Genomic DNA, 16,620 nt, shown 5'->3' on the forward strand with positions numbered 1-16,620 from the left:
TATACAATGGGGGGGGAGCTGCTCTGGTCCATATCAGTTATATGCAGTTCCATTACATACCATTCAACCACTGAAGGCCCACTCTGTCCCTCCAGTCACTATGCTCTCTGGGAGTCTCATTCCTGCTCTGTGTTCCTAAAAGGTTGAGCCAATTGGCTGTGGCTTGTAACCTTATGAGGTTTGTGGGGAACACATCCACCCAAGGTCTTCCTGTTTACAAGATGACCCTCGGGAGGGAGGTCATTGGGGTTCAGTCCATTCTTTCCAACATCCCAGAACATTGGGGATGGTTGAGTATATGGAACTTATGTTTTATCCTCATTAATTTCTGGTCTACTTTACCACTTTTCTGGTGAAATGATCTCCCTGATCAGAAACCATTTGAGTGAGGAATGCTCACCAAGGAATCAGTACCTTGGCTAATATCCTTGCGATTGTGGTTGCGTTGCAATCCCTTGTCTTGAACACCTCTACCCATCATGTAAAGTGATCCATTCTAACTGAACAGTATGTTTCCCCCTCAGCATAGAAGGGACAGGCCCTGTAAAAGCTTTCTGGATGGTTTCTCAGTTCTATTCATCTGGATTGATGTCGTATTGTAATGTTGATAGCCTTCCTGGGATGTATTGTCTGGTGGGTATATGCTGTTGGTACTATTTAACCACCTCGTGTCTGAGTGCAGCCACTATCAGTTTTGGTATAAGCTAGTTATCATGACTCTCTCCACATGGTGATCAATCCCATGATGGGTCTGATCAGCATTTTCCTCATGTGTTCTGGGATATTACTCTGCTGTATTGGTTCTCTGTCAATGAATGTGGTGCTGGCAAAGCACAGCATGTCAGGCAGCATCCATGGAGCAGGAGAGTCAAAGTTTCAGGCACCAGTTCTGTTGCAGAGCTTACTCCCAAAACATCATATCTCATGCTCCTCAGATGCTGCCTGAATGCTGTGCGTTTCCAGTGCCACACTTTCCGTCTCTGACTCTCCAGCATCTGCAGTCCTCACTTTATGTCATGGTTCTGCTGTTGTTACAAATTAAGGTACAATAGTTTGGCAACAGTTTCATTTTTCTGGAGCCTCCATTACACATCCCACTCCCCCACCTTTGATTTCTTGGGCATGGTGGAATACTTCCCATTTGCCTGCATGAGTGCAGCGGTGGCACGGTGGCACAGTGGTTAGCACTGCTGCCTCACAGCGTCTGAGACCCGGGTTCAGTTCCCGCCTCAGGCTACTGACTGTGTGGAGTTTGCACGTTCTCCCCGTGTCTGCGTGGGTTTCCTCCGGGTGCTCCGGTTTCCTCCTACAGTCCAAAGATGTGCAGGTCAGGTGAATTGGCCATGCTAAATTGCCCGTAGTGTTCGGTAAGGGGTAAATGCAGGGGTATGGGTGGGTTGTGCTTCGGCGGGTCGGTGTGGACTTGTTGGGCCGAAGGGCCTGTTTCCATACTGTAATGTAATGTAATCTAATCTAATCACATCATCTCGGGCAAAGCAGCCTGTTAATTGGCACCAGATCCACAAACATTAATTTCCTCAATCAATAACTTAATAGCAGTAACATTTACCATAAGTAAGAAACACTGTTGAAATTCGCCAAGGCTCCTTAGACAGAATCTTCTTCACCCATGATCATTACCAACTGGAAGGACAGTGGCAGCAAGTACATGGAATCACCAACAGCTTCAAATTCCCCTCAAAGCCACTCACCATCCTGACTTGGAAACTTTTCTCCATTCCCTCAGTGTGATTGAGTCAAAATCCTGGAACTCCCTCCATAAAGGGAGCCGAAGATATATAACTCCACTAAATGGACTGCAGTGACTCAAGGTATCCAGCATTCTGAAGGGAAACTAGGGATGGGCAATAAATAATGACCCGGCCAGTGATGGCCACATCCTATGAATTAATTCATAAAAAGTATCTTCAAATGCAAATAGATTGACCACTGCTAATCAGACATTAATTACAGGCAGCTCCAATTAATTGCACCTCTTTACCTCTTTACCTGGTGCCGGAGAGGTATCAATAACAAGCTCCTTGGAGGAAAACCTTCTCCAGAAGCAGCCCAGCACAGAATCTGGAGCTTGGCCTGGAGAGGTGGAGAAATCTCATTGCATGATGGAATCATGAGAGTTCCAAGATGCATTTCCTGTGCTGGGTTTTCAATGAGTGTCTTCTCTATTTAGGAATCTTGCAAACAGGCTTCTTGCTGCCTGGATGACAATGAAACTACAATCAGTATCTCCCTGGATCTCCAGGTATCCACCAGTGGCTGCAAATCCCAATAACCTCTGTAACAACCAACCCATTCTTCCCCACCTACCTCACCCTCTGTAATAGAGTTCATGTAATCCTATCTGATAAGGTTATGAGCTACAAACTGCGAGATGCTACTCAGGTCCACATTTGATGCATTGAATTATCTGGTTGCATAAAACTTCAGTCAAATACTGACCTTGGATGATGGAGTAAGGGGGCAGCTATGGAATGTGTGAGGTATTAAGTCATTCTGTCTCAAAGCACAGATGTCCATAACCACCTTCCTGGTTTGCTGCAGTTGACAACAGCACTGAAACAGTCATTTCCAAGTAGCTGACTGAATGGTGGTATAATTTCCATCAAATGCCAGCATTTCCCCTTGCAGTTTCCCTCTGTCCTACTCTTGACCAGGAGGATGCTTCTCTGAAACTCATCTTCCACTCTGTGTGATATTGGATGAGACTGCTGTTACCTGAATTCCCTTAGTTGCTCCTGTTTTGCCACTTGGGTTTCCTCTACCAACCTCTGTTGCACAACTTTAAAGGTTATATCTTACATTTTAATTTATTTTTGATTGTGGAGTGAATTGGGAAAAGGGCTGTTTCATTGCAAAGAACTGAAGAAGAAATACTTGCACTTTTAAAAAGCAAAATTTTAAAACTCATTGTGAGCAGTGTTTACACTGCTGTCTGTTGAAGTTGCGGGAGAGGATGTCTGTAGATCGTCAAGGACCAGGGAATATTTACAATGTTCGATGTAGCTGGTGTTTCAGCACTCTGAAGGGATTTTCTTTATGATGGTCCAACCTCAGTCACCCCCAACAGCTCATTCCATTCCCAGTTTCCTTTCCAGACAAATGAAGCAAGTCTAACACTTTGCCTTCAATCTCCTTCCTCCTCATTGTTCAAGACCCGAAACACCCCTTCCAAATGAAGGATTGATTAGTGTGTACTTCTTTCAGTCCAGTCCACTGGATTCACTGTTCATACTGTAGTCTCCTGTCCATTGGGAAGACCAAACACAGATTGGATGACCAACTTCCAGAACGCTTCAGTGCAGCTCACGAGTATCTCACTGAGCATTCATTGGCCTCTCATTTTCATTCCCCACCCTGCCCTCTTTTGGTGAAAAGAAATATCTGGAATACAATGGCAGACAGGAGAGGTCGAGGACAGAACAGTCAATATTCAGGAGTCAAAGGCAATTGAAATGTAGCAAGAAAATAAACAAAGAAACAAAAATGTGCCTGGAGCAGGTGTGCTGCTGGCGAAAACAAAAATTAAAAATGGAAAGAAAATAAAGGACAGTGTGATATGGAGTGAAATTTTCATGTCCAGAAGACAAGAAAGGCCTCATTAGAATATGAGGCACTGTTTGCTCCCTTCAGTTTCTTTGGAACAGGGCAGCAGGCCAAGTCGATGCCAGCCCGACAGCAGGGTGGGGTATTAAAATGACAGGTCGCTGAAAGCTCAGGGACATTCTGGCAAAATGTTCTTCCAGCCTGTGTGTTTGTTCTTCCCTATGTACAGGAGACTCCACTTTGTGTTGCATGTCGTTTTAGTCTTTGATGTTATTTCTTCACCGATACCTTCTGGACCGACCAAGATAAGTGCTGCAGGTAAAGTAGCCCTTCCTAGACTAAATTAAGAAGTATTTTAATGTTAATTACTGTATTATTTCTTTACCTTACTACTTATTCTATTAAGATTTGGAGGTGCCGGTTTCGGACATGGGTGGGGAAAGTTAAAAATCACACGACAACAGGTTATATTCCAACAAGTCTATTAGGACGTACAAGGTTTCAGAGCACTGCTCCTTCATCAGATAGCTAGCGGAGTAGGATCACAGGACATATTGAATGAACCTAGATTGCTGTTAAGTCTTTAAACTTTAAGGATGGGTTACAGGTTTTAATTCATTCATATGTAAATCCCAGAATTGCCTTCATGTCACATTCCTGAAATAATTAAGGATGTATATAAAAATGTGACATCTCAGCTCAATGAATTAAAGGTATCATGTTAGAGTCTGTCTGTACTCCAATCTTGAGTCAGATTGGTTCTGTTTCCAAAGTAGGAATTTATAAAATGTCACACGTATTACAAAAAATATAGACTGCCTACAGATTTTGTGCTTTTTGAACCAAATGGAATGTATCTGCAAATACAACACTGCAAATGCAAATTTACCCAACGTGTGTGTGTGTGTGTGTGCTTGGTAGAGTGTGTGCATGTGTATGATGAAGTATATGCCTGCAAGAGGGTGTGTATGTGTGTTTTTGTGTATGTGAGTGCACAGCGTAGTGGGGTCACCTGTAGTTTGACATGAATCCAAAGTCCCAGTTGAGTCCAGCATCGTGGGTACTGAACTTAGCTATCAGTCTCTACTCAGCTACTATCCATTTTATAAGTTCCTCCAATTATGATGCCTTTGTCTATTTACATCAAAATCCTAAAAACATTCTTATGTCTGCAAGTTGACACGATTCTGACCTGAGCCCAGTTTAAGGGGAACCCATCTCCATGGAATAGCTCCGTCTTTCCTGGAGATCCCAGTGCCTGATGAAACAAATTCCCCTTCCCTCCCACTCCCTGCTCTGAGATACAGAGATTAATTCTCAAATCTGCAGATGCCTTCTTTGTCCTTCAAAGTGATAAGGATCATATTTGTCATCTGAGGTGTTTGTTAAGTGTGCACTGGGTACATATGTCACTGCTGAGGCTAATCTGTGCCTGGAAGGTTTATACACAGAAGGTTCTGCAGCAAGTAGACCAGCAGACTGCAGATTGAGGTTTCGATGTGCTGCTGGCTCAGGGGTTAATCTACTTGATTTTCTATCATTTGATATGCACTTGCTTTTGAAAGGGGCTGCAACATTCTCTTGAACAACAACAACAACAACAAACAGAAATTGTTGGAAAACCTCAGCAGTTCTGGCAGCACCTGTGGAGAGAAATCAGAGTTAATGTTTTATATCCAGATACCCCTTCTTCAGCACACCATTCTCTTATTTGGTTGTGCCAGATCCACTGTCTCACAGGGAGTTTTCCCAGGACTGGAAACCTAAATCAAAACTCTTAGATGGAGCTTTCTAAGTGTCCTTGTAACGCTTCTGTTGACCACGCTGTGAGTGCACTGCAGACTCAAACTTTCTATGGAGGAGCTGATTCCTTAGGCAGTGTCAGGCATTCTGGCATTTATGGCTGTTCTAATACAGGTTGGATACTTGTGTTAGCACGGATGAAATGATATCAGTCCGAGCCCAGAGTGTGGTTCAGCAATCGGTAATGTTTATTGATACAGTAACACCGGCGGAGACCAACCGAGGTCCGAATCTCGACTGTTCTGCTGTTCCCGCGCGCTGCTACACATTATATACCTTTCCTTGTCAGGATGTGAGGATTTTGAGTATGAATGGGATGATAGTTCCCCATCATCGCTGGAGTAGGTACAAATGGTGGGTTTTCTGCCGTCCCAGGAGAGTTGCAGTGTGCACACAATAGGGTGCTAATTGGATTATTTAAGCGGGTCCGGGTACTATCTGCTTGTCTCTCTCTGTGATGGCTGGGGCTAGCACCCCCCTTTGTTCCCTTGGGGTGCTTGTGTGTATTAGTCTGTTCATTCCTGTCTGGTGGATGCCTGTCCTTTGTGTCAGGATGGTTCTGTATTGATGAATATGGGTGTGTTTCAGTCAGTCTCTTGATTCGATTAGGAGATGGGTTTTCATATTAATTAGCTCCGGAGTTTCGGTCTATGAGTCATGGTTAGTGTCTGGCCTAGTGTGGATTTGATCTGTCCTCTGGCTCCCATCTCCCGGTCATGTGGGCGGACCGGCAGCTGCTGAGTTCTGTGGGTTTAAGCTGCGGCTGCCATTTTTTTAAAACACAAAATGAATTCCTATAGTTTTACCGATGTAGGCATAGTCCCATGGCAAATGCGGGGCGGCTCTGATGCCCGCTTGCAGTCCCCCCTTTCGGCAAGGGGTTGGACACGTCCACACCCCCGATGCCGATACCTTGAAAGTCGGTTCCTCGCCCGGTACATTCCGCCGGCCGTCATGCTGCAGTCATGGGGCCTTTGGATAGTCCCGGGAGATGGTTACATTAACTCGAGCCCTGTGAGTTCGTGGTGCCTGATCGCCCGCCAGGAGTCGATGGCGTGGAGCATGGTCTTTCTGGCCTTTCGTTTCTTGTGCTGACGGCATGAGTGACACGCCACCAGGAGCCAGGCCAGAGCCAGCAGCAACTGTATGCCTACAATGGTGTGCGAGATGATTCGGATCCAGGGATGTATGTTTAAGTTTAGGCCCCAATCCCACACCCTCTGTGCCTCGCCCTGGGACTGCAGAGCTGTCTCTGTGTCCTCCTCTAGGTCCTTTATATGTGATTGCAACTGGTGGTACAGTTTCACTGAGTGCCCTACCCGGATCCTAAGCTCCCGTAAGTCCTCAGCCAAATGTGGGATGGGGGCTTGTTCGGGCTCCTGATATTCCCTGAGGGTGTCCCTGAATTTGTTGGTAGTTTGTATGGACCCGGGGTTCCGTCGTCGGACCTCTGAGATGTGAGCTTGCCCTATCGTGACTGGGCGCCTGGGGGTGAAGCAGAACTCGTGCTGGGGAATCGGGCACTGCAGTCCGTTATACCGCAATGAGGTTTCAAGAGCGGAAACACAATATTATCCCCTTCCACCATACCCCGCCCTAGTGAAGTGGGGGCCCGTGGGTTCGATTTCCAGGGTGCAGCCCTGTGTCCGGTTGAACCCGCATTCCGCTGTTTCACTCCTTCGTAAGGGGTGAGGGCAGATGGTAATTGCCCCCCGCCACTTGCAGCCTGTAAGCGGCACCCCGTACACAGGGTCATTTCGAGATATGGCTGTGTGGTGAGCTAAACGATATTTGAGGGAAGCGTTTTCCCGCATGACTCCGATGTTCTCAATGTGAAACAGGGGAAATGGCCCAGACCCTGGGGTGACCACGGGGATCAGGAGGACAATCCCGACTCCTGTTGCCTCACTGACCTCACAGTCGGGAATCACTGGGTATACTCTGGTCATACCCTTCAGAGTCCGGCTGTCGAGCGGCCCGGAGCGCCTCGCGAGTGAGGCCAGTTTGGTGCTGTGGATCCAGTCGGGCACCTGCCCCCTTTGGACCTGGTCAAGATTATGCCGGATCTGGGCTACCATCCACAGGCCATACGCATGGCACAGCTGCCCCTCGTGGATATGGGCCGTGTTTTCTCTTTCCCGGTCTATAATGCGGTTAATGGTGTGGGCGTGTGTTTCCAGGACTGCAATGCCGTCGAGCTGGGTGTATGCTTCCTCTTCCCCCAGGCGTGCCTGGTCTACCTGATCTGTGAGAGACCTTTGTAGCAGGTCCCTCATTACCCCTTTTAGTTGCTCGATCTTTTTGTTAAGGCCCTGAATGTCTAGGGAGTTTACTACGGATGTCCCCGTGTTGAGTCCTGTGAGAGCATCGTTGACCATGTCCCGTCTGTGTCGTTGTGTGTGCGTGTTATGTATGTCGGTCCGGTAGTGGGTTGTCCCCATGGCGTCTATGGCCCTCTCTATAACCTCCTTCCCCATCATGGCGTATAAGTTGCGTACCTGTGCTGTGCAATAGTCTGGTACCCGGATGCCCAATATATTGACCTGCACAGGCACGACCTCATGTCGGACGTTGTCGTAAAGTTCCTCTCCCTCATCCCACAATACCAGTCCCCCCGCGGGCCCCAGTCCCAGAGAGGGGCACGGCAATATCTCGGGAGTCGTGGTCGGGGGTGGTGTGGTTGGGGCGGGTGGAAAGCACAAATACAAGGAGATTACTGCGGCATTGGTGGGCTCATAATACCCACAAACAGACAGATCCCGTAAAGTAAAAGCGTCAAAGGCCAGGGCAGAGGAGAGGTCCTCCGGCCTGGCACGCATTGTCCCGAACATGCCACCCCCCAAGTCCATCGCCTCAGCACGCTGGAGGCAGGTCGGCCATGGATCGCGCTCCGACGTGCAGAATAAACAGAGTGTTTGTACGCCCAGGAGGACCTCCAGCCAGGCGTTGTAGAACGCGTCGATCTCGTCGGGCTTGTCCCTTGCAGGAATACAGATGGCGTCGGACGCGTTGAAGGCAACACCGTGGCGGTAGAAGTTGTCATGTATCTCGGGGAAAGAAGGCATCAGTTGTAGGGTGAAGAGGAGAAGGAGAAAGTGAGGTCTGCAGATGCTGGAGATCAAAGTTGAAACTTTATTGCTGGAACAGCACAGCAGGTCAGGCAGCATCCAGGGAACAGGAGATTCGACGTTTCGGGCACAGGCCCTTCTTCAGGAATGAGCAGAGAGTGTTCAGCAGGAGAAGATAAAAGGTAGGGAGGAGGGACTTGGAGGAGGGGCGTTGGAAATGTGATAGGTGGAAAGAGGTCAAGGTGAGGGTGATAGGTCGGAGTAGGATGGAGGCGGAGAGGTCAAGAAGAAGACTGCAGGTCAGGAAGGCGGTGCCGGGCTGGAGGGATCCGGCTGAGACAAGGTGGGGGGAGGGGGGATGAAGAAACTGGTGAAGTCCAAGTTCATCCCCTGTGGTTGGAGGGTTCCCAGTCGGAAGATAAGACGCTCCTCCTCCGACCGTCGCGTTGTTGTGGTTTGGCGGTGGATGAGTCCAATGACCTGCATATCCTCGGTGGAGTGGGAGGGGGAGTTGAAATGCTGTGCCACAGGTTGGTTGGGTTGGTTCGTCCGGGTGGCCCAGAGGTGTTCCCTGAATCGCTCCGCAAGTAGGCGGCCTGTCTCCCCAATATAGAGGAGGCCACACCGGCTGCAGCGGATGCAGTAGATGATGTGGGTGGAGGTGCAGGTGAATCTGTGGCGGATATGAAGAGGAGAGCAGAGAGGAGAGCGGTGCACCAGTGAAGCATGATCTGTGGGAAGAAAGGGAGAAAGAGAGGGGCACCCTTACCAAGGGTGTAGGGTTAGGGTGTGTAGGAGCAGGCCTCCCCGGACCGGTCCGCCCGTCGCACTGTAAGGAGAAAAAGGAGGCGGTTAGAGTCAAGTCAAAAAGGGGTGGGGGGTGGGGGAGTGTCTGTCCGATTGGGGCTTAAGGGAAGGGTTTAAGCTGGGACCAGTGTTTCCATCTGCCCTTTCCTTTCATGTCGACACAGGCGCAAGTGTCGCTGGTGAGGATGATTTCGTGCGGTCCCAGCCACCGGGGGGGCGAAGCCGGGCCGGTCAGGGGCGGCCCTGACCAGGACTTTGTTCCCAACGCCGGGAAGGGGTTGGGTGGGCAGATGCAGTTGCAGTTTTGTCTGGTCCCTAATGTCCTGCTGGTCGCGCGCAGTTTGTCTAAGGGACCGCAGCTGCGCGTCCAGCTGCCTGATATAGCGCATCATCCTGTCCCTCAGGGGGGCCATGTCTTCCCCCCCGACCATGACGTTCTCTGGTAGTCGCATGGCCCTCCCCGTCATGAGCTCGAAGGGAGTGAGGCCAGTGGAGCGGCCCGGGGTGGCCCTTAAGCGCATCAGTATGCAGGGCAGAACGTCCACCCAGCCCTGCCCTGTTTTGGCGATCGCCTGTGCGATCACCGCTTTGAGGGTCCGGTTCATGCGCTCGACCATCCCGGAGCTCTGGGGATGGAACGGGACGTAGAAGCGCTGTCTGATGCCTAAGAGGCGGCAGGTCAGTTTCATTGCGCGCCCGGTGAAGTGCGTGCCCTGGTCCGAGTCACTCTGGAGGGGGACACCCCAGCGCGGGAAGATGTCGAAGGCCAGCACTCTGGCCATGGTGGCGGATGTTCAGTCCCGTGAAGGGAAGGCTTCTACCCAGCGCGTGAAAGGGTCAACGATCACCAGGCAATACTTCTTGCCATGGCTGGAGGGTAGGGGGCCTGTGAAATCAAACTGGAGGTTCTCCCAGGGCCCCTTGGGCCGTGGCTGGTGCGCCAGGGGAATGCGCAGGGGCCGCCCCGGGCTGTGCTGGGCGCAGGCAATGCATCGGCGGCAGTGTTTGGCCACGTCGTGGCCGAGGCCGGGCCACCACCAGTCGGTCCGGAGCCTAGCAAGCGTTCCGTCGCGGCCCGCGTGGTCTGGCTCGTGGTGTAGTTGCATCAAGGTTGTTCTGAAAGCCGCGGGGGCCACCACCCTGCCGCTGTGCCGCCACACTCCATCGGGGCCACGGGCTGCGCCCTTTGCCAGCCAGTTCTCTACCTCTCCGGGCTGTGCGCAATTCTGGACGTCCAGGACGTTCATATCCCGGACCTCAGTAGCCGGTGCTGCATGCGCGGGCGGTAGCGCTGCGCCCGCGGCGGCCTTTGCGGCCAGGTCGGCCCAATGATTCCCTAACTGTTCAGCGGTGGTGGCCCGCTGGTGTGCTTTGATTTTCACCACCGCAGCGAGCAGGGGGAGGCGTGCGGCCGCCACCAGGTCGCGGACCGTATTTTCGTGTTTAATCTGGCCACCGCCGGCCGTAATAAAGCCCCGGCAGCTCCACGCTTCCATGTAATCATGGACTACCCTGAAAGCATACTGGCTGTTGGTAAAGATGTTTACCCACTTGCCTGTTCCCAGGCGGAGTGCGGCGGTGAGGGCGACTGGCTCCGCGACCTGGGCGGAGGTGTCGCCCCCATCGTTCCCTATGCTCGGGTGGTCCCGGTATGTTCGACCACCGCCCATCCCGTTTGGTAGGACCCCTCGACAAGCCTACGTGAGCCGTCCACATACAAGGTCAGGTCGGGATCAGGGACCGGGCTGTCGGCCACGCAGTCCCCCTCCGCCGAGTCGATGGCGGCCTGGCAATGGCGGGGTCCCCCACCGCGATAATCCCGTCGGTGGGGTTTGGCCCTGTGTCCCTAACGATCTGAATGGACTGGTCCCGGGGGAGGAGAACCCCCTCCCAAATTGCCCTGCGGGCATCCGAGACCGTCCGGAGGCGGCCCGTGTTCAGGAGTTCGACTATTGTGTGTCTAGTGTGTAACATTATCTGGCCGGACATGGTAACCGGCTCACACACCCGGACCGCCCATGCTGCGCAATCCAGCGCCACCACGCAGAGGTGCATGCCCTTCACGACCGGGGACTCCTTTGTGGAGTAGTAACCCACTGGTCTCATGTGGTCGTCTGAGGTTTGGTGACAACAGCGCTGTAAAACCCCCCTTCAAAGCCGTAAAAGATATGGAAGGGCTTTGATAGGTCAGGGAGGCGCAGGGCCGGGGCGCTGAGGAGATGGGACTTTAACTTAGAATAAGCATCGTCCTGTTCGGGTCCCCATTCCACCCTCTCCGCTCCTGGCCTGCCCCCCTTCACTAGGCGCTGAATGGGTTTGGCGATAGTGGCGAAATGTGCAATGAAAGAGCGGCAGTAGTTAAAAAGCCCCAAGACGCGGCGGATTCCCCTGACTGTGTCCGGCCACGGCATGTCGGCGATGGCTGACTTGCGGTAGGGGGGTAGGGTCTTGCTTCCCTGGCTGATGTCGTGTCCCAGGCACCGGACTTTAGCCAGTCCGACCTGGGCCTTCGTGGGGCTTATTTTGAATCCTGCCTGGCCGAGGGTCCGCAGGACGGCGGCCAGGGCTCCCAGGTGGTGGCGCGCGTCCATGGACGTGATCAAAAGGTCGTCTACATACTGTAGGAGGGTGCTCCAGGGTCCGGCTCATGACCCTGTGGAAAATGTTAGGGCTGTTGTGGAAGCCCTGCGGCAGGCGGGTCCATGTATACAGTCTGTCCCGCAGCTTGAAGGCAAACTTGTCCTGTGAGTCACGGTGCAGGGGAATGGACCAAAAGCCATTCGCCACATCCAGGACTGTGAAGATCCGGTGTGATGGTTCGAGGCCTTTGAAGATGGTGGTTGGGCTGGCTACGATAGGGTGCTCTTTGGGGGTGACCCTATTGAGTGCCGTGTAGTCGATGGTGAGCCTGTAGCTCCCATCCGGCTTCCGCAATGGCCATATAGGGGAGTTGGTGGTGGACACCGTGGGGCGCAGGACGCCGTGCAGGGTGAGCTCGGCAACGATTGCCTCAGTGGCGCGCAGCGCCTCAGGTTTAATCGGGTATTGTCAGTGCGGGGCGTGTATGGGACCGGGTATCCACACAGGAGGGGAGCGGATGAGGCCGCAGTCTTGCTTGCTCATGGCCCACACCTCCGGGACTAGTTGGCAGACAGCCTCGAAGGCACCGTCCTTGGCCCAGTCCCGGGCGATGGACACATTGGGGGCAAGCTCAGCGACGGATTTAGTGGGCACCCATCTACCCTCGTGGGTGCTCTTGTGAAATTTGCGGGATGTCCACAGGAGGCGGCGATGGAACGCGTCCACCACCGCCCCCAGTTCGCCCAGAAGGTCGATACCCATAATCGTCCCCTCCGAGTTTGGGCAAACCCAGAAATGCACGGGGAGTAAAATGTTGTCTACCTCTAGGAGGATGGCCTCGCTTTGGCGTGCAATGACTGAGCTGCCCCCAACCCCTTTAATGGAAATGGAGTGGTGGGTTGAGGGAAGGTCGAGGTCGGTGAGGGAGACCGACGCCCCCGTATCAATCAAAATCTTGCATCGGCGGCCCCCTAGCGATGCGGAAACCCAGATACGGGGGTCGGCTCCTGGGACAGGGGCCGACGCGACTCAGTCTTTGCGTCGGGCGAGCAGCTGTAAAAGCTCGAGCAGCTGGTCCCGACTGAGTTGATCCCAGTCGGGGGCGGTGGGTTTCGGGCTTGGGCAGCGGGGTTCGTGGGGTCTGTGGGGGCTAGGGTCGCTGTTGACCCCTTGTCTGGGGCGCTCCTGGTCGTGGGGGCGCAAGGAGTGCGGCTGTGGAGGTGGCTGGCCCCCCTTCGGACCCGGACCCCAGGGATGTTGGAAAGAGAGCGGGCATTGGGCTTTGCGGTGCCCCGTCCGTTTGCAGCGGAAGCAAACATCCGATACGTCCGTCGAAACTGCCGCAATGGCGGGCGCCGCTCGGTTGTCAAGGGACATTGCCCAGTTCTCAAGCTCCGCAAAGGTGACATAGGGCACCAGGCCCGTCCGTAGGACTGCCTGGTATGCGGGGCTCAGGCCGTCTTTGTATAATTGGACGAATGCGGGGTTCTGACTATCAGCATTGGGAACCTCGCTGTGTGCTCGGAACGCCTCAAACTTGCGGACCCCATATTCCTGGGAGCCCTAGGTTTCTGAGTGATACCCACAATGGCGTTCCAGTCGACCGGTGTATGGCCGAGCGCCTTGCTGACATCAGCCTTGAAGTCGGCGAGGGCAACCTCCTGTTCGCGACGGCTATCGCTGAGGTCAGCGCACCAGGACCCATTCTGGTGCGCGGGCTGGAGCCTGGACCACAGGTTCTCCGGGAGTTTGGTCTGGACCAGGCCGGCCATGTCCCTATTGTGAAGGTTGTGGCAGATCTGCATATCCCTAAGCCTCTGCCAAAATTCAGCGTTATTGTGCCGATGCTTAAGGGCGGGGAGCCTGTCCAGAAGTTTCATGGTGTCGTCCGGGGTCAGGGAGACAGGGTGTAGCCCGTGCGCGATTCCCGGGGGTCCGGATTGTCCGTGAGCCCCTCCCAGTCCCAGGTGGGGGACGGTGGGGCGCTGGGCGCATCGGATAAGGTCGGTAAAACCGTACGGGCAGCAAGCGCCTGGGCTTCTGTGGCCTGCTTTTTCTTGTCTTGGACATAAAGCTGAACCTTGCCAGCAAGCCTAACGTGTGCCTGTAGCACCAGGACGCCAGCTTTCTCGTACCTATCTTTCTTCTGGCGGGCCCACCACTTGCGCTGTACATCCAGCGGGTCGCCAGCCTGAGCGAAGCATAGCCTTAATAACTTTTTATTCTCGTTGGCCCCCAATCTAGGTCTTCAGCCGCACTTGCACCCATGGTAGAGGCGCAGCGGGTGTAACTTGACAGAAGCTAAACTAAAGTAAAGCTAGCAGGCGTGCTAAGGGATGTCGTTGGCACTAGCTTATTAATCTCCCAGTCGGGGAGCCCACTCCCTGTAAGTCGAACCCTAGCCCCGCAGGTGAACCTGGGCAGGCGTGGGGATAGTTACAGACGGGGCGCGTGTTGATTCCTGAGCGCGCGACCCTGGGTTTCCGTGAGTCTCTCTCTCACCGCCTGACGTTCAGCGGCCCGTGTGTACCCCACGAACACTGGGCGTGAAGCAGCGGCCCGAGTGCAAGGGGGGGGGGGGGGCGTGAACTCAGACCTAACCGCGCCTGATCCTGCAGAGACCAACACCTCGGGACCGCGAAGTCAATGGGCAGAGCGCGTAACTATCGCTTGGCCCAGAGGCTCCACGTCTCGGGCTGGTTTGGAGGACTTCCCTTCTTGTAGCGTGCGTAGACCTCCCAGCCTCTATCACGTACTCAAGGAAGGCGCTAAAACTACAATGGGGTCCCCTATCTCCCACTGCAGAGGTCAACCAGGAAGGCTTGTTTAGTCGGTTTTTAAACAGTCGTAGGTCCAAGGATAGTCCGTCAGTCATAGTAACACATTAACAATACACGACAATAATAATAATTACGCAACAATTACTAGTGTTCCACGACCCCAATTGCCCACCCGCGAAGGATCACTCACACATACACACACACACACACTTTTAAAGAGTACTCTACCGTTACACGACTGCCGGACTCACTCTGTTCACAGGTTCAGATAACGGCCGGCAGTGAAGTCCCTTGCAGGGCACTGGGAGACTTTTACACGAGAAGTAAAAGAGTAAAGATACTCACCCAGTGCCGTTGCAGGGATCCAGCAGCCGTCGTTAACCAGGACGAAGCCCCAATTGTTAGTGTGAATGCAATGATATCAGTCCGAGCCCAGAGTGCGGTTCAACAATCGGTAACGTTTATTGATACAGTAACACCAGCGGCGACCAACCGAGGTCCGAATCTCGGCTGTTCTGCTGTTCCCGCGCGCTGCTCCACATTATATACCTTTCCTTGTCAGGATGTGAGGATTTTGAGTATGAATGGGATGATAGTTCCCCATCATCGCTGGAGTAGGTGCAAATGGTGGGTTTCCTGCCGTCCCAGGAGAGTTGCAGTGTACACACAATAGGGTGCTAATTGGATTATGTAAACGGGTCCGGGTACTATCTGCTTGTCTCTCTCTGTGAGGGCTGGGGCTAGCACCCCGCTTTGTTCCCTTGGGGTGCTGGTGTGTATTAGTCTGTTCGTTCCTGTCTGGTGGATGCCTGTCCTTTGTGTCAGGATGGTTCTGTATTGATGAATATGGGTGTGTTTCAGTCAGTCTCTTGATTCGATTAGGAGATGGGTTTCCATATTAATTAGCTCCGGAGTTTCGGTCTATGAGTCATGGTTAGTGTCTGGCCTAGTGTGGATTTGTTCTGTCCTCTGGCTCCCATCTCCCGGTCATGTGGGCGGACCGGCAGCTGCTGAGTTCTGTGGGTTTAAGCTGCGGCTGCCGTTTTTATAAAACACAAAATGAATTCCTATAGTTTTACCGATGTAGGCATAGTCCCATGGCAAATGCGGGGCGGCTCTGATGCTCGCTTGCACTTGATACATGTGCTCAGTGACTGGTATTTTGTCTTGCCATCTGATCATGAGAAGCTTCTGAAAGCTGATCATGTGAAAACTCCCTTTTGTGGTTATATCAATGCCTGGGTGTCCTTGGCAAGGGAGCACATGTTGTTCATGGGCCAGCAAGAAGCTTCTTGGGTTGGTGCAAAGTGAGAGCTGAGGTCCATTATTTCCACCTCTCATAATATTTTTATTTAACTTTCGTTGTCAGTTTTTGTTTCCATTTGAACAAAAAAGTGCAAGCTTCTGCTGAGTATGCTCAGTACTGAACTGTCAGCCAGTGTAATTCTCCTGCCAGACAGAACATCATGAAGTTTATCCTTGAATCGCACTCCAATTGACATGTAACTCAAGTTACAGCGCACAGGTTACTAATTTTGAGATTCATGGTTTTATGTCAATACTATCTCTTCAAACTCATTCACAGTTCAGAACATAATTCCTATTTTTCCTTAGATTTGACAATTGGCCATGACCACTGCAGCTTATGACTCACATCCAGTTTATACACTAATCTAAATAGTTCGGTTCATGGCTTTTCTCATTCCCCTGTGATGTGTCAGGTCTCCAAGATGAGCAGGATGAAAGGGTGGAAAGACAAAGATATTTCCCTCTTTCCATTCAGATGAATTAGTTGCGGATCACAGTCTTGTTGTGAATGACAGCAATTTGTATTCCCAGAAAGCCTGACAGCACTAACAGCCACAAGCATAAAGGGAAAGCTGTCGATGTGATCTACTTGAATTTCTGAAGGTTGTTTGACCAACGTGTTACATCAAAGATTAATACAAAAAGTATAAGATCATTGTAAAGAGGGTTACATATTAGCATGGGTAGGGATTCATTGGCTAACAGCAAGC

At 52.2% G+C, this 16,620-nt stretch overlaps 1 protein-coding gene across 1 annotated transcript in view; it reads left to right on the forward strand.

The window, feature by feature from the left end:
- The first annotated feature begins 2,972 nt into the window (after nucleotides 1-2,972).
- The window catches only part of LOC122559947 (troponin C, skeletal muscle-like), a 44,848-nt gene continuing 31,200 nt past the window's right edge, over nucleotides 2,973-16,620 (forward strand). Inside the window, exon 1 of the mRNA XM_087994619.1 lies at nucleotides 2,973-3,882. Within this exon, the coding sequence (XP_087850745.1) occupies nucleotides 3,753-3,882 (130 nt within the window). The 5' untranslated portion in view covers nucleotides 2,973-3,752. The remainder of the gene's footprint in view (nucleotides 3,883-16,620) is intronic.

This window comes from Chiloscyllium plagiosum, unplaced genomic scaffold (genome assembly GCF_037043375.1).
Source record: "Chiloscyllium plagiosum isolate Xiang-an unplaced genomic scaffold, Cpla_swu_hap1 HiC_scaffold_15, whole genome shotgun sequence".
NCBI lineage: Eukaryota > Metazoa > Chordata > Chondrichthyes > Orectolobiformes > Hemiscylliidae > Chiloscyllium > Chiloscyllium plagiosum.